Below are 24,358 nucleotides of genomic sequence, written 5' to 3'. Positions count from 1 at the left end.
CTCTATCTAGTACTAACACCGTCTCTCTTAGAAGGTAGGTATTCTATTGGATAAGGGATAAAAGAGGAAAGGAACAGAACTAGGCAAAAAGGTTAAGGAAAAGAAGAAAAGATAAGAACTAAAAAATATAATGGCCTGTGATTTAAAATAATTTACTGATTTTTATATAACATCTGGGACACTTTCAAAGGCAGTTCTCAGTAGATACCAGTAATAGGTTGTTTATGGTAGCACCACTGGAATTAGAATAGTCCCCTAAGATGATTACAGGACATTAGGCACTTGGTAAATGAATAAACTGTGGGGTATTTAAGTAGACTCACTCACTACAAGCATATCTCACATTCTTTAAAATTTTAAATTATGATTCACTATTAAAAGGCAACTGTAGAACTTATTTTTGCAGATTTAGGGGCAAACCCAAAGTCCTAGATCTCTGAATTTTGCCATTATTATGGCAAAAAGGCTACTTTGAGCCATTTTGATACTTTTAAGAAATTTCATATGCCTCAAAATAGTGAAGGATGAAAAACTGAGTCAAATGTAAGATTAACATATGCATGATCATGGAATATATATGCTTTCAAGAATATTGAGTGTATGATGAAAGAGCATAAAAAAGCAGAATGATTCTCTTCAGTCACAGCAAGAAATTTGATTTTGCTTGCTATGGAATTTCACAATAAAAGAAAGTTTTATAACCAGATTGTTGTCTAAAACACCATTAAATGAATGGCCTTCAAAGGCTTATCAAAATGTTTCCTGAATTCTAAAACTTTAAAGAAGGTGTTTTTTTCATCAAGGTAAAAATAAGTCAAGGACTACAAAAAGAGTATAAACTATTACACTGTTTGGCAAAGACAGGAGTATAATATACCCTAATTTAATAAATATCTTAATTAGTTATATAAATTATAAGCCTAGTTAATGAGTAAGTATGTAATTTTCAAGATTTAGAAAGCTCTACATCAAAGCTTTCTGTATAATTGATATGTATGTGCATGCCTGTATACCAGTTAAAATATTAAATATAAAATATTAAATATAAATGTTTATAGTTTTTTTCATAAATGGGTACCAGAATAATAAAGAATGTAAGTTCATATTGAAATCAACTTAAGTCATAACATTTTAGGGCTCCTTTCACAGTGACAAAATCTAAAGTAAATTTGAAGATGGTTTGTAATTAGATTTTTGAAGTGTGGAAAAATCTCATTTATGAAAAATGTAACTTTTCTTTGCCTTTTTGGTATAGCAGTTCCTTTTTATCAAACACTACCTGACAGAATTGCTCTGGTCATGTACTCTATTTCTTTAAGTTTCTGTTTATACCATTTTCCACTAATGCATTTCTTAGTCTCAGCATCATGCTATGAGCTCCCTATAAAACAGTCTCATCATAATCCTTAGGCTACTTTGACAGACCTAGTAACCTATTTTGGTCCAAAGCCACAGTTGATAATTATCGACTATTAAGGCAGTCCTGTTTATGATATGACAAGTGGCCCATGTAGAGCAGTTCCATTATTACCATAACTTGAACTGCTCACCAGCAAAGTAAAGTCCTGATTAGACAAGTTTACTCATATAAACAGTAATCTGTATATTGTACCCTAAAAGAAAATGGATAAAATAAAGGTTCATAATTTGTGAAAAATCTTACTTTGTAATTAAAATAAGGAGCCTGCTGATCTTTATCCCAGTGGCTTCCAGAAACAGAACTATTGACTTGCTTCATAATTACTTTATAGGGCACCTGATGTCCTGAAGTAATACCACAAGAATCCCTCCAGGAAGGGACTTTTGGAATGGTACAAACACGATCCTAGAAATACAAAAATGTTCATGTTATAAGTATAAGCAAATCTTAGGAACCAAATCAGAAAAACTACATTAGAAATAAAATGTATACTCTAAACAGATGGACTATACAGTATAAAAGTTAAATTTCACTACTGAAATGAAATATATAATACTCAGAAACTTAAATGGGATTAAATAATTAAAAAATAAACTACTTTTTAGTCTCAAACTTAAAACAGGCTTTAAAGAATAGGAAGAAAAAAAATTATATAAGAAATAATCCTTACTTACCTCCAGTAGATTTAGACAGGTATAATCATAACCATACCAGGGAACACCCATTACAAGCTTCTTAGGGTTAATACCTATCTTGATGTAGTCATCGTAGCCTAATCAAATTGGGACAGAAAAAAGCATATGTTTTTCTTTTTATATTCTACTAATGGGTTTATACAAGCTATGCAACCATTCAGAATTGAAGTCTGAAAAGCCAGGTACGTTTATGCAAAATACTAATAGTGTTTCCCTAACATGACATTCTAAACATTATCCCTTAAGAACTATAAATTCTGTATCATTTGATAAATTATTTCTTTTTGAATAATAGAAACATTCAAGAGGTCAAACTGAAGCAAAAATTTCACAAAATTTAATTCTAGGAAGAATGACATTTCAGGAAAGCAAGCTAATGTGTGTATATTAGGTGCTAAGATATATTTGGTATTCTAGATTCGGAAAAGTTCTTAAATTTTCTGGCAGGGATGGTCTAAGAGTTTTTTTTTTAAGATTTTATTAATTTCTTTGGCAGGGGGGTGCCTGGGTGACTCGGTGGATTAAGCTTCTGCCTTCGGCTCAGGTCAGGATCTCAGGGTCCTGGGATCAAGCCCTGAGTCAGACTCTCTGCTCAGCAGAGAACATGCTTCCCCCCCACCTCTGCCTTTCTGCCTACTTGTTATCTCTGTCAAATAATTTTTTTTTAAGATTTTTTTTTTTTAATTTGGCAGGGGGAGCAGGAGAGGGAGAAGCGGGCTTCCTGCTGAGCTCGATCCCAAGACCCCGGGATCATGACCTGAGCCAAAGGCAGACACTTAACTGACTGAGCTACCTAAGCACCTCTCAGAACTTTTTGTAGTATATATCTAAAGCATGGAACACTTGTGCTTTCTAGAAGTATAATTACAGACAGGGACAAGAAATGCCCCCCTTTTGCTCTAGTCAACAAAGAGAAAGATGAACAAATTCCTGGTCATTCCCTTTTGTGCCCAGTGTAAATTTGTTTTTCCACCAAGAATGTTCCAAGATTAACTAAATTTGCTATTTTTCAGAGCCTTTAAATAAATATATGCTAAATATCCAAATCTCAAACATACTTGATAATGAGCCTTGTATTGATAGAACACAGTTATCTCCTTTATGAAACACAGTTTGGGAACACTGGGTTAAATAATTCCTTTGTAATTAGAATTTTTTTATTTTTAAATAACATATGCATATGATTAGACTGTTAATTTGGATGTGATGAGGCTAGGCTTTAAGATTTTTATCTCTAAATTAAAAGGTTTTTATTTATTAGTCAACACTTTAATCAGGGCCAATTATCCCAGAAAATTTCACTTGACTTCAAAAGATAGCAAGCAATCTTTTATTCAGTTGGCTGATGGGATACTAATGCAAAACCCACATTATATTAATGACAGAAGTGCTCTTAATTCTAATAGAATTAGAATTCTTAATTTTTAATTAAGAATTTTAATATAGCATGAGCATTAATAAATGCCAAGTAAGACAATCCTCTATCAATCATGCATAGTAGGTACTCACATTATAATTATCTTTGCTATTTAGTTATTTCAACAAAAATATCCTGTCAAATTCTAGATAAGCAAAGATCTCCTTCATGTCATTCTGGGAGAAGAGTGTTGACTTGAAGTTAGTAGTCAACTGCTTGAATAGCAGTGCAATGAGAACTTAACACTCATCATCTGATCTATTATAGAGGATTAGTAATATACCTGTCCCACAAGATTTTTTTTTTTTAGATTTTTTTGTCATTTATTTGACAGACAGAGGGGGAAGCAGGCTCCCCGCTGAGCAGAGAGCCCAATGTGGGGCTCGATCCCAGGACCCTAAGTTGATGACCTGAGCTGAAGGCAGAGGCTTAAGCCACTGAGCTACCTAGGCGCCCTGTCCCACAAGATTTTTAAAAGAACTAAGTGAAAACTTTGGAATGTATAAACTTGAAAGCTCTCCAAATTAAATGATACTCATGTTTCAAGGCAGCTTTATAAATGGAAAAGGTATACAAATGACTTACAAATAATCTTATTGTTTAAGTTATCATTTGTGGATTCTTACCAGTTAATGTTTCCTTGTAGGGAGCATTGGCTGCTGCAGTACATTCTGACAAGGCCTGACTTTGTTCATCATAAGACATCACAAAGAGAAAGTCACAAGCATCTGCAATTCCGGCATAATTATAGCACCTGCCTTTGTACTTTGGAGACCAAGATACATCAAAGGTTACCTGCGGGAAAACACATGCCATTTTATGGAACATGATCAAATATGCTTATTTTGTGTGGGTTTTTTTTTAATTATATATTTTCTTGCCTTATACTATCCAAGAGGAAAGACTGTTTACATATATGAACATAGGATTCGACACGTATAGAACAGTTCTAAGATATTTCTGCCCATATGGATTGACCTAAATAATATTTGGCCAGATATGATGTCCAGGAGCAGGGCTCTGTGTAAAAGAGGAGTTTTAAACTTAAAAGTTTTCAAAGGCTAGACTAGTAACTCAACTGAGAAAAGAAATAGGTAATGACAGTAGGGTATGGTGAGGCCTCCAAGCAACTAGGCAGTAAAGAAACCACACTAAAATAAGTCAAATACAAAAGGTTGTTTTTCTTTTCTTTTCTTTTCTTTTCTTTTTTTAAATATCATGCAGGCTAGATAGGTCATCTCTTAGCACAAGTTGACTGACCTGTGTTGGGAGTTTAACACCCTGATATACAATTACGTTACATGATAGGTTTAATCCAACATTATAGTTAAAGGATAGTGGTTTATGGCTATAAGGATAAATTAACTCAAAATGTTGAACAAATCACTTAAATGGTTTTATTTTATGGGAATAGTCAAATAAAACTTGAGTGATGAATTTTGGTGAGCCAATTTTCAACAAGGATAAGTCTGTTTAAAGTATTTACTGCCTTAGCCAAATATTAATTAGCCTTATTTTATATATGTGCAAATGTTCTAAAGCTTCAGTAAAGGTTTTTTTCTCTCATTAGACACATTAATTATTACAAAATTGAGATAGTTCAGTTAAAACTTTTGTACTTTGGCCAATTTATTACTCCTTTTAGGACTTTATCAAAATTTTATAATTGTCTAAGTATCAGCACTAAAGGAAGTTCAGCTTTACAAGTACAAGCTTTCCTCAATAGCACTACAGCAAAATAGGTTATAAAGTGTATTTGTTTTACACATCCGATCCCATTTTATCACTGCCTCACCTATTATAAAATAGGAGCTATATTCTAGTAATAGAAAAACTAAATGATCACCTCTAAACAGTTAAATTTCAAATCCATTGTATAAGTCCTTATCCCCTCCTGAGCATTAAGAGTATTTTTACCTGCACTTTCTGTCATAGTTCATCTCCTATTTTGGAGAAAGCAACATTAGTATATTAGACAAATCAAAATGATTTTGGTTCTCCTCTTGGCTCTATTATAACTAGGTCTGTGTCACTAAAAACATCTCAAACTGTTTTCCTACCTGTAAAAAATGATGAACTCTTCAATTCAATGACCATAATTCTATAATCTTAATCATTTTTCCCCCCAAAACTCATTTCTCCTTCTAGACTCTAGTCATTTTTTTTCTGGTGGCCAGTTTAAGAACTTTTGGGGGACTTCTCTCACCCCCCCATAACTAATCTCACATTTTCCTTTGAGTGGTTTCTCTGTTCTGCCAGAGAACAGCTTTCTGCCTCTTTCTTTCCATTAATTAATATTTATTAAACACTTCCTAGTGTTAAGGTTATGCCATCATCCTAATCCAAACTATAGATCTCAAGTTGTTAGACCTGGATTAGTCCATACTGGTCTCCATTTCCCCTCTAGACTATTATACATACTACTATGGAATAACCTTCCCCATACACTTTCTACCATGTAAACCCATTACGTACATACAGAATAAAATGCAAGTACTTCAGTCTGACATTCTGGATATTCCATAATCTGACCTGTTTTCATAATCGTACCTCCCCTTAATTTTAAAATTGAATTTAACAGAGTAGCCCAAATTGTTCTACTTGCCCCCCAGACATGGAAATATTCCTACTGCAAAGTCTTTGTTCAGTCTCTTCCTCCTTGCCCTTTCACTGTAGGATAATCAGAGCTAGCAAAGAAATTGTTTACCACACACTAATTCAACCTATTAGTAACAGCAATCTAGAGACTGAAGGAAAAGTTTTCCAAGAACAAAATCTGACAGGAGAGGAGTATGGTGGTTTGCATACCAGGTATTTGCTATTCTTAATCTAAATTGTTTACATCTGAGGAGGAAGGGTACAAGATGGTGATATAGGAAAACCCAGAAATCACCTGCTCCATAGACACACCAAATCTATACCTCTTTATAGAACAATTCCGCCTGGGTGCCTGGGTGGCTTAGGCGGTTAAACAACTATCTTCGGCGCAGGTCATGATCCCAGGGTCCTGAGATCGAGTCCCACATCAGGCTCCTTGCTTGATTGAGCAGGGAGCCTGCTTCTCCATCTGCCTCTGTCTCTCTCTCAGTCTCTCATGAATAAATGAATAAAATCTTAAAAAAAAATAACAAAAAAAATTCCTCCTGAAGAACTGAAGACTGACTGAACAGCTTTTACACAACAGAAAATAAACACACCACCTAGAGAACAGCAAGAGAGACACAGTAACAAAGGAAATCCCCACCCCTTGATGCTACTAACTGCAGTGGGGAAAAATGAACACACACACACACACACTAGGAGACCATGAGCAGATTTTTCTGCCTTAGGGCACAGGAGGGAAAAAGCAACTGTTTAAAAGACCAACTAGAATATATAAGATCAGTCCTAGAACTTTGTCAGACAGTGGGGGAGCTGCTGGAACTCTTTGGATCAGAAGGCCTGGAGAGCCCCATGGTTTACCTTCCCTTTCTGCCTTGATAGCATGAATAGGAAGAGGGTCTGGGTGAGTACCCAAGCCAGCCTACTACCTCAGTAAGCCCTGGGCTCCTAGCCCATACCAGCCCCAACCATCCCACCTATGCAGATTGAGTACAATCAACACAGGACACCCCTGGCCAATACTTACTACAGATCTAGCTCACTAAAATGACACAGGTGCAAAACACCCTAAAATACTCCATGCCGGCACTGCTTTGGTTCCAGGTGATTTGACAGGGTACCCCCCAAGCAAAACACCTTGGGACACCCTGGCCTCCTTCTGCCTCTGCTCCAGCCACCCTGCCAGGTACCCCTGCACCTGATACCCCAAGACCCCCCACCTTCCTTAAGCATCAGCTGTCCTGCTAAGGCATCCTCTGCAAAGAGCCCTGGACTGTCTAGACCATGCCCACTTCCCCTCTGACCATCCAACAGGGTTGTCCTAACCTAAAGGACAGCCACAGCTCCAGCCACACAAAATCACTAAGTGCTACACTGTACACAGGGGATGATCATACAAAAAGATCACTTCAAGTTTAGAAGTAGCTCTTCCATCTAATTCATAGAAACAAACACAAAGTCAAGCAAATGACAGAGGAATATGCTCCAAATGAGAGGATAGCTTAAGGGTTCTTATCTTGAATATCCAAAGAAGAAGAATTCACTTTCTAGGGGTCCAGAGAGGAGGACAGAAAACTTGTAGAAACAATAGCTGAAAATGTGCCTAACCTAGGAAGGAAGGAAATATTCAGGTTCAAGAATCACAGAGAGTTCTATGTAAGATGAACTCAAGGATGGCCACAAGACAATAATAATTAAAATGTCAAAGATTAAAGAAAGAATTTTAAAAGCAGCAAAAAGAATTAATTACATACAAAGGTTAAAGCAATCAGCGTATTCCCTTTTTTTTTTTAAAAGATTTGATTTCTTTATTTGACAGAGAGAGAGAGAGAGATCACAAGTCGGCAGAGAAGGTGAGAGAGGGAGAAGCAGGCTCCCTGCTGAGCAGAGAGCCCGATGTGGGGCTCAATCCCAGGACCCTGAGACCATAACCTGAGCCGAAGGCAGAGGCTAAACCCACTGAGCCACCCAGGTGCCCCAGCAATCAGCGTATTATTCAGCAGAAACTTTGGAGGCCAGAAGGGACTGGCATGATATACTGAAAGCATGGCAAGGGAAAAACCTCCAAGAATACTCTACCTGGCAAAGTTATCATTCAGAATTGAAGGAGAGGGAGAGTTTCCCAAACAAAAGTTAAAGAAATTTATCACCACAGTTACAAGAAATGTAAAGGTACTCCCTTAAGTGAAGAAAAAGGCCATATTAGAAGAAAATAATGAAAAAATTTCATGAGTGAAAGGAAACACAATAAAGGTAGTAGAGAAATTACTTATAAAGCTAGTATGAAAGTTAAAAGACAAAAGTAGTAACATCAATTATATCTAAAAAAGTAGTTAATGGGACTCACAAAATAGGAAGATACAAAATATGACCACATATACATGGGAGGGACTAAAAATGAAGTTCATATAAAATGTGTTTGAACATAACTGACCATTAACTTATTATAGACAGCTATATACTTAAAATATTATATATGAACCTCTTGGTAACCACAAACCAAAAACTTACGATACCCCAAAAAAATGATAAAGCAAAACACTAAAAAAGTCATCCATTACAGAGAGCAAGAGAAGAAGAAAGGGAGAGAAAAAATCTACCTAAAAAATCAGAACACAAAATGTCTATAGGTACATACCTACCAATAATTACTAAAGGGGCACCTGGGTGGTACAGTTGGTTAAATGTGCAACTCTTGGTTTTGCCTCATGGTGTGATCTCAGAGTTGTGAGACTGAGCCCTGTGTCAGCCTTCATGTTCAACACGGGGTCTACTTAAGACTCTCTCTCTCCCCTTCTTCCTCTGCCCCTCCCACCTGTGTGCATGCTTTCCCTAATAAATCGTTTTTTAAAATTCCTTTAAATGTAAGTGGTCTAAATATTCCAAAAGACCTAGACAAAAGGGTTAAAAAAAAAAAAAAGACCCATCAAAAAACAACCACCTCCAAAAAAACAAGACCCATCAGTACATTCCTGCAAGAGATTCACTTCAGACCTAAAGACACATACAGACTGAAAGTAACAGGATGAAAAAAATATCAGGGGAAAAAATATCAAAGGGAAAAATAACAGGATGAAAAAATGGAAGGCGGGAAAAAAAGGGTGCAGGCACCTGGGTGGCTCAGTTTTAAGTGTCTGCTTTCAGCTTGGGTCATGATCTCAGGGTCCTGGGATCAAGCTCCATGTCAGGCTCCCTGCTCAGCAGGGAAACTGCTTCACCCTCTCCCTCTGCTACTCTCTCTCTTTCTGTTAAATAAATTAAACCTTAAAAAAGAAAAAAAGAAGTGTTATCAATACTTATATCAGACCTAACAGACTTTAAAACAAGACTGTGGACTCTAACATACAAACAGAGGGCTTTGGAGGGGAGAAGGGTGGGGGGTTGGGTGAACCTGGTGGCGGGTATTAAGGAGGGCATGTATTGCATAGAGCTCTGGGTATGGTCATAAACAATGAATTTTGGAACACTGAAAAAAAATAAAATTTAGTTTTAAAAAAAGAGACTAAGGTGAGCATACATAATGATAAAAGGATCATTGAATCCAATGAGAGGATTCAACAGTTGTAAATATCTATTATGCAGCCAACATTGAGTATTTAACTACATAAAGCAAATATTAACAGACCTAAAGGAAAAAAGGGACAGCAATACATAATGGTAGAGGATTTTAAACCCCACATACATCAATGGATAATTCATCCAGACATAAAATCAACAAGGAAACAGTGGCTTTCAATGACACATCAGACTAGATGGACTTAACAGATATATATTTTAAAAATGTTTTCATATATATATTATATATATACACATATAAATAATGTGTGTGTGTGTGTGTGTGTGTGTGTATAAATAACATTTCATCCCAAACCACAAAATACACATTCTTTTCAAACACACATGGAACATTCTCCAAGATAAATTATGTTAGGCCACAAAACAAGTCTTAATAAACTCAAGAAAACTGAAATCATATTAAGCATATTTTCCAACCACAATGGAATGAAACTAGAAATTACCAGGAAAAAAAAAAATAGAAATGAGGCTAACCAGCATGCCACTCAACAATAATAATAGGTTGACAAAGAGAAAACAGATAATATACGGAGACAAATATGAAAATAATATGGTCCAAAATCTATGGGACACAGCAAAAGCAGTAGTAGGAGGGAAGTTTATAGAAATATAGGACTACCTCGGGAAACAAGACAGATCTCAAATAGACACTCTAACCTTACACCTAAAGGAACTAGGAAAAAAAAGCTTAAAGAAAATAAAAAAGATCTGATTAATAAATAAATGAAAGAATTAAAAAAATATATCAGTGAAACAACTATTTCTTTGAAAAGATAAAGGTAAGAAAACTTTAGCCAAATCCGTCAAGAATTACAGGACTCAAATCAGAAATAGAAGAGCCAACTCCACAGAAATACAGAAGATTATAATAAACTACTACCAAAAAACTATATGCAGCTTGGACAACCTAAAAAAATGGATAAATTCCTAGAAATATAGAACCTCCCAAAAAGAAATTAGGAAGAAATAAAAAAATCTGATCAGACCAATTAATAGCAACAAAATTGAATTTATAATCTAAAATCTCCCAACAAACAAAAGTCCAAAACCAGATGTTGTCACAGGTCAATTCTACTAAACATTGAAAAAAGAGGTAATACCTATTCTCAAAGTCTTCACCACCGCTTACAAAAAAAAAAAAAGAGGGAAAAAAAAAGAGGAAAAAAATTGATTATTTGAGATTCTAACACCAAAACAAGACAAAGACAATACAAAAAAGGGAAAACAACAAGCCAAGAAAATATTAGCAAACCAATATTCAACAATATATTGTTGCAGATTCAACAACATATTAAAAGAATCACCCACTGGGGCGCCTGGGTGGCTCAGTGGGTTAAGCCTCTGCCTTCATCTCAGATCATGGTCTCAGGGTCCTGGAATCAAGCCGGGATCGGACTCCCTGCTCAGTGGGGAGCCTGCTTCCCCCTCTCTCTTTGCCTGCCTCTCTACCTACTTGTGATCTCTCTCCCTCTCAAATAAATAAAATAAAGTCTTAAAAAAAAAAAGAATTATCCACTAAGAGCAAGCAGGATTTATTCCAGAGATGCAAGGATGGTTCAATATCCACATACCAACATGGTACACCACAGTAACACAATGAAAGATAAAAGTCATATGATCATAACAATAGATGCAGAAAATTCTTTTTCTTTTAAATGATTTATTTGACAGAGGATGTCCACATTTACCACTTTCTATACAGTATTAGAAGTCCTAGCTGTAGCAATCAAACAAGAAATAAAGGGCATCCAAATTGGTAAGGAAGAAGTAAAACTGTTATTATTTTCATATGACATGATACTATAAATAAAAAACCCTAAAGACTGCAACAAAAAACTTGAACTGATAAATGAGTTCAGTAAAGTTGCAGGACACAAAGTTAATATACAGAAACCTGTTGCATTTCAATACCTAATAATGAAGTAGCAGAAAGAGAAATTAAGAATAATTCCATTTATGATTGCACCAAGAATAAAAAAAAAATACCTGGGAATAAACTTAACCAAGGAGGTGAAACACTTGTATTCTATAAACTATAAAACATTTATGAAAGAAACTAAACATGACACAAATGGAAAGCTATTGGAAGAATTAATATTGTTAAAATGTCCATACTACCCAAAGCCATCTACAGATTTAATGCAATCCTTTTCAAGATAAAAGCGCCAGTTTTTTTTTTTAACAGACCTAGAATAATTAATACTAAACTCCTTATGGTATAATGAACAAAGTTGGAAGGAACAAAATTCCAGATTTCAAAATATACTTCACAAAGCTATAATAATCAAAACAGTATGGTACTGGCACAAAAAGAAACACAAATTTCAATGGTACAGAATAGAAAGGCCAGAAATAAACCCACATTTTTATGTCAATCTACAACAGAGGTGGCAAGAATATACAATGAGGAATATCTCTTCAACAAATGTTAATGGGAAAATAAGACAGCAACATGCAGAAGAATGAAATTGGACAACTTTCTCAAACCCATATATGAAGATGATTTAAAGATCTAAATGTGAGTCCTGAAACCAAAAGTATTCTAGAAGAAAACATGGCTAGTAATCTAAGATCAGCCTTAGCAACATTTTTCTAGATACGCCTTCACAGGCAAGGGAAATAAAAGCAAAAATAAACTATTGGGACTACAACAAAATAAAAAGCTTTTGCACAGTGAAGGAAACCATCAACAAAATGAAAAACCTATTGAATGGGAGATCTTTGTGAATGATACATCCAAGAAGCTGTTAATATCCAAAATATATAAAAAATGTACACAAAACCCAAAACACAAATAGTCCAATTAAAACAGGTGCCCCAGTGGGTTAAAGCCTCTGCCTTCGGCTCAGGTCATGATTCCAGGGTCCTGGGATCAAGTCCCGCATTGGGCTCTCTGATCAGCAAGAAGCCTGCTTCCTCCTCTCTCTCTGCCTGCCTCTCTGCCTACTTGTGATCTCTGCCTGTCAAATAAATGAATAAAATCTTTAAAAAAAAAAAAGGCAAAGGACCTGAATAGATATTTTTCCAAAGAAGATATATGAATAGCCAACAGAACAGACACATAAAAAGATGCTCAACATTATTAATCACCAGGGAAATGCAAATCAAAACCTCAAGGAGATATCACCTATCAAAAGAGCTAATATCAAAAAGACAAATTTAAGTATTGACAAGGATGTGGAGAACATTTGTGCCCTGTTGGTGAGAATGTGAATTTGTGTATTCACTATGGAAAACAGTATGGAGTGTCCTCAAAAAAATTAAAATTAGAAATGTCATATGATCCATCAATTCCACTACTGGGTATTTACCCTAAGAAATTGAAAACACTAATTAAAAAAAATATGCATCCCTATGTTTACTGCAGCATTATCTATGATAGTCAAGATGTGGAAGCTATCCACGTGTCTATCCATAGTTGAAGGAATAAAGGAGATGTGGGAGTATTTCTGTGTCTGTCTCCCCCTCTCTCTCTCCCACTTTCCCTCCCTCTCTGTCTATACATCTATATGTATGATGGAATATTTCTCAGCCATAAAGAAATGAGATCTTGCCCTCTGCAACAACATGGATGGACCTAGAAGGTATTATGCTAAGTGAAATAAGTCAAAGACAAATATCATATGATTTCAGTCATATGTGGGATTTAAGAAACAAAAAAAAGTGAGCAAAGGAACAAACAACAGACTTCTAAATACAGAGAACTAGTAGTTGGCAGAGGAGAGGTGGTGAGGGGAAAGTAATAAATAAGTCGTACTCAGCTGAAAAGCCAAATTCTACACTGACAAACTTCCTTTATTTATATAAAGCCACAGGCATATCAATCCTTACATCTTTTATTATTTTCCAATGAATCTCAAATTCATGTTGACCAACTGTACCAAAATCTCTCAACACAGTTGGTAAAAAATACAGTTCCTAGGCTCTATTCCAGACCAACTGAATCAATCTCTTGAGATATTTTATCTGGTGATTCTTAAACCAGTAACTCTAAACTTATTTATATGGAATAGAATATATATTTCATATGTATATATTTCCTATTTAAATTTTAAGTTTTTGAAAGGCAGGTATCATTTATTCGCTAAACAATTTTTAACATTGTGTGAGATAGAAAAGAGCTGGTCTCCACCTTCAAAATATCTCATTATTTAGTCTTGGTATAGGTATATCTCATTTTATTGTGCTTCACAGATAATGCACTTTTCTTTCTTTCTTTTTTTTTTACAGATTTAAAGTTTTTGGCAACCCCGCATCAAGCAAGTCTATCAGCACCATTATCCCAAAAGCATTTGCTCACTTTATTTCTCTGTGTCCCATTTTGGTAATTCTCACAATATATGAAACTTTTTCATTATTTGCTCTGATTTCATGTTACTTTTGTAAGAGCTTTAGGGTGCAACAAACCATACGCATATAAGATGGCAAACAACCCATAAATGTGTGTGTTCTGACTGCTCTACCCACTGGCTCTTTCCCTGTCTCCATCCCTCCTCTTGGCCTACCTATTCCCCGAGACACAACATTGAAATTAAAACAAATCAATAATAATAAAAAAACACAAATTAATAACTCTACAATGGCCTCTAAGTGTTCAAGTGAAAGGAAGAGTCACACATCTCTCACTTCGAATCAAAAGTTAGAAACGATTAAAGAAAGTATGTCAATAGCTGAGATAGGCCAAAAGCTAGGCTTCTTATGCCAAACAGCCAAGTTGTGAAAGCAAAAAGTTCTTGAAGAAAATAGAAAGTGCTGCTCCAGTGAACACATGGATTGTAAAAAAGCAAAACAGCTATATTGCTGATAAGGAAAAAGTTGTAGTGGTCTGGATGGAAGATCAAACCAACTACAACATTCCCTTAAGCCATAACGTAATCCAGAGCATAAGGCCTTAAATTCTGTGAAGGTTGGGAGAAGTGAGGAAGCTGCAAAAGTAAGTTTGAAGCAGCAGAGGTTGGCTCATGAAGTTTAAGGGAAGAAGTTTTCTCCATTAAAAAAAAGAAAAAGTGGGGTGCCTGGGTGGCTCAGTGGGTTAGGCCTCTCTCTGCCTTTGGTCAGGTCATGATCTCAGGGTCCTGGGATTGGGCCCCACGTCGGGCTCTCTGCTCGGCAGGGACCCTGCCTCCCCCTTCCCACTTCTGCCTACTTGTGATCTCTCTGTCAAATAAATAAATAAAATCTTAAAAAAAAAAAAGTGCAAGGTGAAGCAGCAAGTGCTGATAAAGAAGCTGTAGCGAGTTATCTAGAAGATCTAGCTAAGATCATTAATGAAGGTGGCTATAGTAAACAACAGATTTTCAAGATAGACAAAACAGCCTTCTATTGGAAAAAGATGCCATCTAGAACTTCCACACCTAGAAAGAGGTCGATGGCTGGCTTCAAGTCTTCATAGGACATGCAGTCTCTCAGTAGGGACTAAAGTAGCTAATTACTTCAAGTTGAAGCCAGTTCTCATTGACCATTCTGAAAATCCTAGGGCCCTTAAGAGCTACGTTAAATCTACTCAGCCTGTGCTCTATAAATGGAACAACAAAGCCTGGATGAGGACACATCTGTTTGCAACACGGTTTACTGAATGTTCTAAGCCCACTGTTGAGAACTACTAAGGAAAGATTCCTTTCAAAATATGACTGTTCGGGGCACCTGGGTGGCTCAGTGGGTTAAGCCTCTGCCTTCGGCTCAGGTCATGATCTCAGGGTTCTGGGATTGAGCCCCACATCAGGCTCTCTGCTCAGCGGGGAGCCTGCTTCCTCCTCTCTCTCTCTGCCTGCCTCTCTGACTACCTCTCTGCCTACTTGTGATCTCTGTCAAATAAATAAAATCTTTAAAAAAATGTGACTGTTCATTGACAATGTACCTGGTCATTGGAGAGCTCTGATGGAGATGGACAATGACATGAATGTTGTTTCCATGTCTGCTAACACAAGGTCCATTCTGCAGCCCAGAATGGAAATTCCAAATTTCAACTTTTATTACTTAAGAAACATATTTAATAGGACTATAATTGCCATAGACAGTGATTCTGCTGATGGATCTGGGCAAAGTAAACTGAAAACCTCTGGAAAGGATTCACCATTCTAGTTGTCATTAAGAACGTTTGTGATTCATGGGAAAAATCAAAATATTAACAGTAAGAGGAGTTTGGAACGGGAGGGTTCATACCCACTCTCATGAAGGATGTTGAGGGGTTTAAGACTTTCATGGAGGCAGTAACTGCAGATGAGGTAGACCTAGCAGAACTAGAATTAGAAGTGGAGCCTAAGGATGTGACTGAAAGGCTACTGTGTCATGATAAAACTTCCACGTGAATTGCTTCTTATGAATGAGCAAAGAGAATGGTTTCTTGAGATGGAATCTACTCCTGGTGAAGATGCTGTGAAAATGGTTGCAATGACAACAAAAGATTTAGAATATCACATAAATTTAGGCAATTTAGCAGCAGCAGGATTTGAGAGAATGGACTCCAATTTTGGAAGAAGTTCCACTGTGGGTAAAATGCTGTTTAAACAACACTGCATGCTATAGAGAAATTATGAAAGGAAGAGTACATCAGTGCAGCAAACGTTATTGTTTTAAGAAATCGCCACTGCCTCTCCAACCTTCAGCAACCACCACCCTGACCAGTCACAGCCATCAACATCAAGGCAAGCTCATTTCCCAGCAAAGAGATTACAACTTGCTGAAAAGCTCAGATGATGGTTAGCATTAGCAATGAGGTAATTTTTAATTAAGGTATTTACATTACTTTTCAGATGTAATACTATTGCACACTCAATAGACTATAGTGTAGTGTAAACATAACTTTATACCCACTGAAAAAACAAAAAATTCATTTGACTTGCTTGGGCTGCCTGGGTGTCTCAGTTGGTTAGTGTCCAACTCTTGATTTGGGCTCAGGTCATGATTTCAGGGTCATGAGATCAAGCCCTGGTAGCAGGCTCTGTGCTGAGCATGGAGCCTATTTAAATTTCTCTCTCCTCCTCCCTTTGCCCCTCTCCTGCCTGTTTGCATGCATGCATGCTCTCTCTTTAAAAGAGAGAGAGAGAGAGAGAGAGAGAGAGAGAAAGGATACAGAAGAGAAGAGAAGGGGGTGAGGGCGAGGAGGAGAGGGAGGAAAGGAGCGGGGAGAGGAGAAGAAGGGGAGGGGAGGAGACAAGCCTTGGTTATCTTAATATGCGACCAGGTTTGAGATCACTGATCCAGGGCCACATTATCTTTTATTACCCATATATTGCCCAGCAAGATGCCTTTTGCTGTAATCTTCTGCTCTAATCTTGCTCACTAGGGCAACGCAGAGGCCTCTGTCATAGCTCTAACTCTATGAAGTTAGTCCTTTGAGCTTTCTTGGCCATCAGGTGCTTTACAAGTAACTCAGAGCCTATGAAGTGAGTGAGATACTTCCCCTAGGACTATGTCTACTCTTAGGCAGGAGTCCTGCCCTGGTGAAAGCAGAGCCTGGACAGCTAAGCACGTCCTTATTCTTGCTGATCTAATTGCCTATTTAATATCTCTAACCTGCTGCAAGGCAAGTAGGGGGAACAATCTCAATGCTGTGTCTTCATAAGGATAGAGAACAGAGCACCTTAAAATTCTGTAAAACTTCTCTAATAAGAACCTCAAAGGTTCCAGAAAATATTTTTAGAATATATGTGCTGAAATTCTTTCCTACTCAGTAAAACTGAGATTCTATTAGTCACACCTTCATGAATACATTTTGATATGGAAAATAAGGAGTTTCCAAAAAAAAAAAAAATTAACTTTTACCTGTGATCCCTTAATTTCACGATGGAAAGAGTCTGTGGTTTCTTTGACTAAATTGGTTAATGCATAATATTCAGGTGATAAACAATGAGCTTCTTGTTCTATGTCTATATTAATTCCATCCATGTATTGTGTTTTGGCCAACTTAACTTTTTGAGCTATCCAGGATGCTCTGAAACTAGGATTGATGATATCCTTTAAGGGTACATCTCCTATGGAAGAAATACACATCCTTTGTGCATATATGCTTTTTGCAGATTAATGACATTTATTTCAAAAACCCTTTAAAACGTCTCATTAGTTTGGAATACTAAGTCCCCAATTTAAGTTTTCCAAGTAGAGAAATCATATACCAAAATAATAATAAAGTCTCAATCCCCCAAATAACCATTATGAATAATAAGTAACATAATTCTCAAATTAGAAGTAGAAATTGAAGACTGACTAGCTAAAAGTCATCATGCTAATCATGATTCACATTTTGCTCAAAATCATAGTAGCTTAATTCTTTAAGAATAACTATCTGTGAAATGAATTAGTATCTAAGATTAATTCTAAGACAATAAAAAATAAACCAGATAAACATGAAAAGGGAATTTTCTGGAAAGTCATGATGGCAAACAACACAAGTCAACTTACCAATTGGCCAGACACATCTGGTAAAAACTGTAACTCACCTTTTAGCACTACTCTGGCTCCATGTGAATGAGCATAACACATAAGTTCTGGGTCATATTTTCCAAAATTCACCACAGTTGTAATCTGGGACCAATCATAAAATTTCCAAGCTTTACTTCCAACATCAAAAACAAACACCTGCCAAAACAACAAAGATAAGCATCATCACTTGAACCTAGAATACAATGCTGATCACCCAAAATAACATTAAACACTGATCATAAGCCAGGCATTAAGAGTACAACAGCAAGTAAGACATAGGTGTCCTAATATAACTGGTGGTTGGAGAAATTAGCCAGGCCTCAAAAGTAGGGCCAGGAAGAAATCGTGGAAAGAGCCAAGACTTGAAGGCAGAGAAAGCACAGTGATTGCATGAGTACGTATTAAGTGTAGCGGACACCTTGAATTTGGCAGGAGACAGCAGTAAAGAGCCCAAGAGTTGTAGGCAGGGTTAAGTCCTAAAAGGCTTTGTAAACCTGCAGAGAAATTAGCACATTAACCTGAGGGAAAGAGTTTTAAAAGGAGAATGTATACATTCTAGGTATGCATTTATATATACATTTTAGAAAAACACCTTCAGTGGGAAGGTGGGAAGAGACACTAAAACTGAAAGAATAACAGGACAGCTGTTAGAAGCATCTATGCAAAGATGATGGTGACCTCTAAACTTGTAGAAAGGTAGAGATAAATAAGATAAATGAACAGATATGGAGGATCCTAACGGCAAAATTAATAGGACTTTATAACTAATTGAATGAGTAAAGTAAGAGAAAGAGAGGTTGATTAATACTTGTTTCTGGCTGCTGCAGATAGAGCCACTCCACCTATACAAATATACCAGAGAGTGCATTTACTATGAATGGTTTTGGCCAAACAGACTTCTTAGAATAATTCTAAGCTGGTGGATGTTATATTTTACCAGTATTTTCCCCCCACAGATAATTCTAGAAGCACATAAGTCTCACTAATTCATTGATTTAGGAAATATTTATTGAATTCTAGTAAGGTTTAGGGAATGCATATTGTTAGACATTAGTGACAGAAGTTAAAGAGACCAGGTTCATAAGCTGTTCAATTACAATAGTGCTAAGGGCTGCAGGCAGCCATGACAGCATATAAAGGGGCCTGCTTCCCTGGTAGGGCAGGAAACTTCTGAGAACTACACACTTTGGGGAAAAACTGAAATCTGGGCAATGACCTAGACATGATGGAGGATTAACCATAAAAAGGCATTCTCAGCGGAGGGAAGCAAAACAGGTGAATGTCTCAATACCTCAGAAGAATTCTGAATTTCTGGAACCAAACTAGTATCAATGGGGCTAGAGGACAGAAATCCTAAAAGTAACATGAAATCAGGTAAGACTAGTAAGGTAGGTAGATCAAGTTCAGCTTTGTAGATCACTGAGGATTTTCTATTTTATCTTGTGATGAATGGGCAGTCATTATAGTGTTTTAAGCAGGGGAAGGACATAAGATTTGCATTAACAAATGAGAAAGGGGGAGATATCATGAATCCTTGGGTCACCGTGAGGAGAATGGATGGGTGAGAGGTGGCAGAGAACTGGGTATAAGAATTAAACCAGACATTTCTTAACTTTTCCCAGTAGCCTTAAGTTTTTATTTTTTACTTTTCAGAATTAACTATGCATAACCCATTTTTCTCTTAGGCAGTTGCCCACCAAAATAAAAATAGAATGTGAAATTGGAATGGCTCATTGTTTCTGGAGATTTTAGACTCATATTTCCATCATAAACCTTATCCCCTATTTTAATTCTGATCATTAAGATTGAATTTGTTTAGATTAAGTTTCAATACCGAGAGGTTGTGATATAATAGAAATCCTAAAAATGTAACTGGATGAATCAACTGAAAACATAAGGGAAAAATGAGCAATGTATTCTCATCTTGTTTGAAGAATATAGGTCAGAAACAAAAAAGACTGTTTATCATGAACATGTAAGTGAACAAAATTTTGCTCCCTTGAATAAGACCACAGAGATATTGGAGGCCATGATAAATAAGTCTTTCAGATGTTAGGGTTGTCACACTAAGCTTCTTTACAAACACTTTACCACCTTTACTTCTTCTAAGCAATATACATATACCTTTTTACTGGCATTTAAATGTCTCTGCTTCAAAATCTGTTAGATTGAGAACTGGAAATTTTCCAGTCTTTAAAAAAGAATTGCCCTTTGGACTGTTAGCTTTAAAAATAAAACTGCCAGTTATTTTACCAGCAAAAATAGGAGTTTATTTGGGAATAGCAGAGAATTACAATCCAGGACAACCAAGCTATGGGAACAGCATTGGTAAATCTGCAGAACAAAGGAGAGGAATGCTTTTTTATAGAAGAAAAGGGGAAATTGAGGAGGCTGTTATAAATAAAAAGTCAACTGGAGTAAACTAGAAACTTGAAATACAGTGGTTTTTCATTGGCTAAGTTGTGACAGTCTCTAATTACCTGGGCTTAACTGGGGGAGGAGGAAATCCTTCTTGCTGAGTAAAGTAGTATCCACGTGCAAGGTACCCGGGCATCTTCTGTTGGGTCTGCTGTTGATGAGCCAGAACTGCCAGGACATGGCGGCTCCCCCTGTTGGCCTCCCAACTCTATTCTAAGTGAGGTTTCTTTTTGTTAATTTTCACATTTCCCACTTTTGATCAAGATCTTTTTTTGAAAGCATAACTGATCAAGAGGGAAGTATCCCACATTTAGTGGTTTTGTCCCTTAGTACGGGGAAGGGTCTTCCCCTGCTGCCACAGCCTACATTGGAGAGAAAGTACTTCTATAGTTGGAAAGCCCTGAAGGTCACATTTGAGTAACAAGAAAGATTAGGAGGGAGAAACTCTCAGGATCTCTCAACCAAAGTAGTATCTACTCAAGGTCCTAAGTATTAGAAATCATCTCAAAGGGTTGAGCTGGCATCACGTTAGTGGATACAACATTTTTTTAAAAGTCTAACAGGCAACAAAATAAAAAGTTATATATAAAAAACAGAAGTAACATACCAATTCCATTTTCTATAATGGTTCTAAACCAGGACTCTAGGTCTGAAGTAGCCACTGAAATATTTATTGACACTTATTCCAACTTATGGGAGAAAAATCCTATGAAGGCAAACCTGGAGTCATGTATCCCTCCTGGGAAGCTCCAATTATAGAGACCATGAAAACAGAATCATAAAAACTAGAAGACAACACTAAAAAAGAATTAATGAGGCATCATGAGAAGTTACAGTGCAGGAATAAATGTGAAGCAGTAGCTGATGAACTTTTTACAAAACAGCACAAACTCAAAGATGTTTTACAACAGTATTGTTATCTCAAAGAACCATTTGGAATCAAATGTGCTATTAAAAATACAGTCTATGGTTGCAAACTCAGAAACCATGAATCTGGATAAGAATCCAAAGTCAGTCGATAGTTCAGATGAAAGACTTTTGTGAATTCTGAACTTTCTAACCCTTCAAAAATAGAGCAGGTGGAAAACTAATTTGTCCCAGGATCATGATGAAGCGATTTCCAAAAAGCTATAATCAAAAGAAGAGGTTTCTGCCTTTTACAAGGTCTTGGGAAATAAAGAAGAGGCATTGTCTTCCCATAAAAGAGAAAGAAGCATCAACGGTGAGTAAAAGGTATACAGGCCTGGTCCAGGCATCCTGAGAAAGCTGTCTCATCAGATGTCACCTGCTTCAATTCCAGGAAATCTTTATTTTTTTATGCCATCAGGTCCAGTTATAGTTTGGTGCTTTCTTTAGGTGAGTTACATGAATCCAAGAGTCTATTCCCTGGAGTTTTTTGGCACAAGGATTAGTTTGCAATTCCTAGTAAGGGTCTTTCCAGTGAGAAAGAAGACTTTATGGAGGAATTTTTATCCAACAAAATCTCCTGAGAGTACATTGTGATAAGATTGCTCTACTCAACTATGCTTATTTTTGAGCCCTGATGACAACCCATAGACTGAAAGAACAGAGTCTCCACAGCAAAATATAAAAGAAGAGGACACATCAAAGAGGGCAGGAAGGACAGAGATGTGGTCAGGAGCCAAAGTGACCTACAGGACTGTCCATGGTAGGGAGGGATACCACAGGTACAGGTAGCAGTGGGGAGCAGACCCCACCCCAGGCACAAGGAACCCACTCTCGGAAGACAAGTCCCCCTAATCTTTGGCTTTGAAAATGGGAGGGGCCAAATTTCATGAGTTCTTACATGAACTTAAAAAAAAAAAAAATCAGCTGGCTTGGCTCTGAGAGACTCAGAGCGCAAAAGGCAACTGAGTTCTCACCCTTAAAGAGACAGCACACCAAACAGCTCCACTGAGACACAGCACAGAGCAGCAGTTTGAAAAACACCAGAGATATACAAGAAGCAGATTTAATAATAGTGTGTGTTGGAGGGGCAGGGATCTTTAGGAGGCTTTAACAACAAACGAGCTGGTAGGCACCATTTCCCTCCCCTAGTCTAGATACAGAGAGAACTGTAGAAGACAATACTACTTGAACACTCTCTACCTAGCTTACTAACAGCACGACTAGGTCCCATGTTTTTCTGTAGATCTGCCCCTCCACAAACTGGCTGGCCTTGGCAGGAGTTTTCCTGGATGGCTGCAGCTCCTCTCCCACTTTGGCCTAGTACAGACCTTGCTGGCACCATCCATCCTGCCCCCACATTCCCCTGCAGAACTGTCCCCTCCAGTACAGCCTTAGCCTGGCCCATCCAAAGTGGTGTCACAAACCTGGCAGTCTACAAGCCCCAACAGGGACGAGCATCACTCCAAAATGACTCCTGCCCCTTTGGAGAGGGGAAGATAACCACAAAGACCAATCCAGCCCAGGCAGTAGCCTAGGGGCAGACACCTGGTGGCCCCTCCCACCAAACAAAACTTCTCAGGGGACCACACAAGAAAAGTGTCCTCTAGTTCCATGCTACTGCATCCCTGGAAAACACCTGGTCAAACTCAACACAAGCCAAAGGCAGCCCCAGATTGACCCTCTAACAGCACAAATACTAAGCTCTGCCCACAACAGGCAAAAAGAGCCATTACAGATGATGACTTGTCTGAAGACAAACATGGCTCAGCCACATTAGCAGGGAATATGCAACACACATAAGAGACATCCCTGAAGCACCAGGTTCTGATGAACAGGGGACATTGCACTGCAGAGGACCACAGAACCTCTTATTCATAAGGCCATTACTTTCAAGAGCAAGAGATGTAGCTGACTTTCCTAACACAGAGAAACAGACACAAAGAGTTAGTCAAAATGAGGAGAGGAATATGTCCCAAATGAATGATCAGGACAAAACCACAGGAAGAGAGCTGAATGAAATAAAGGTAAATTTCAGGTAAATACCTGAAAGAGAATTTAAAGTGACAGTCATTAAGATACTCTCTCGACTTGAGAAGAGAGGGAAGACCCTCTGCCAGACCCTCAACAAAGAGACAGAAAACATCAAAAAGAATAAAACAGGTTCTTTTATAAGAACTCAATAACTGAAATTAAAAAACACTAGAGGGAATAAATAGTAAACGAGAAGAAACAGAAGAATGGATCAGTTCAGTGACCTGAAGGACAGACTAATAGAAAGTAATCAAGCTGAACAAGAGGCATACATCCATACACCCAAAATGAAAATAAGTTAAAGGGAACTCAATAACACCATCAAGCATAATAACGTTTGCATTATAGGGATTCCAGAAGGAGAAGAGAGAGAAAGGGGACAGAAAATGTATTTGGAAGAGGTAATAGCTGAAAAATTCCTGAATCTTGGGAAGAAAACAGATATCCAAATTTAGGAGGCACAGAGAGACCCGAACAAAATCAAGCCAAGGAGGTCCACATCAAGACACATAGTGTTTAAAATGGCAAAAGATAATTATCAACAGAGAATTTCAAAAACAGCAAGAGCAAACAGTTACATAGGGGAAATCCCATAAGGTTATCAGCTGATTTTTCAGCAAAAACTTTGCAGGCCAGAGGAGAGTGGCATGATATATTTAAAGTGCTAAAAAACAAACAAACGAACAAAATCTGCAACCAAGAATACTCTATCCGGCAAGGTTTTCATTCAGAATAGAAGGAAAGATAAATAGTTTCCTAGACAAACAAAAGTTAAAGGAATTCATCACCACTAATCCAGTGCTATAGGAAATAGGAAATGTTAAAAGGGACCCTTTGAATGGAAAGGAAAGACAGTAAGAAAAGTTGGAA

The 24,358-nt window shown here is 37.2% G+C and overlaps 2 protein-coding genes across 9 annotated transcripts in view; one reads left to right on the top strand and one right to left on the bottom strand.

Annotated features, from left to right (window-relative positions):
* Window positions 1-4,265, top strand: part of SPATA1 (spermatogenesis associated 1) — a 53,471-nt gene extending 49,206 nt beyond the window's left edge. For all 4 annotated transcript variants that reach the window (XM_032361308.1, XM_032361309.1, XM_032361307.1 and 1 more), the window contains one exon: window positions 4,179-4,265. Coding sequence is in view for 3 of the 4 variants with exons in the window: in XM_032361309.1 (XP_032217200.1) it covers window positions 4,179-4,207 (29 nt within the window). In the remaining variant the exon portion in view is untranslated. The remainder of the gene's footprint in view (window positions 1-4,178) is intronic.
* Window positions 1-24,358, bottom strand: part of CTBS (chitobiase) — a 69,862-nt gene that overhangs the window by 1,468 nt on the left and 44,036 nt on the right. For all 5 annotated transcript variants that reach the window (XM_032361310.1, XM_032361312.1, XM_032361311.1 and 2 more), the window contains 5 exons: window positions 18,148-18,286; window positions 17,474-17,682; window positions 4,159-4,327; window positions 2,095-2,192; window positions 1,664-1,825 (listed from right to left, as the gene is read on the bottom strand). In XM_032361310.1, the coding sequence (XP_032217201.1) occupies window positions 1,664-1,825; window positions 2,095-2,192; window positions 4,159-4,327; window positions 17,474-17,682; window positions 18,148-18,286 (777 nt within the window). The remainder of the gene's footprint in view (window positions 1-1,663; window positions 1,826-2,094; window positions 2,193-4,158; window positions 4,328-17,473; window positions 17,683-18,147; window positions 18,287-24,358) is intronic.

Source organism: Mustela erminea, chromosome 10, assembly GCF_009829155.1.
Source record: "Mustela erminea isolate mMusErm1 chromosome 10, mMusErm1.Pri, whole genome shotgun sequence".
NCBI lineage: Eukaryota > Metazoa > Chordata > Mammalia > Carnivora > Mustelidae > Mustela > Mustela erminea.
The sequence above is the reverse complement of the archived record's forward strand: the minus strand, read 5'-3'. Positions and strand labels throughout refer to the sequence as shown.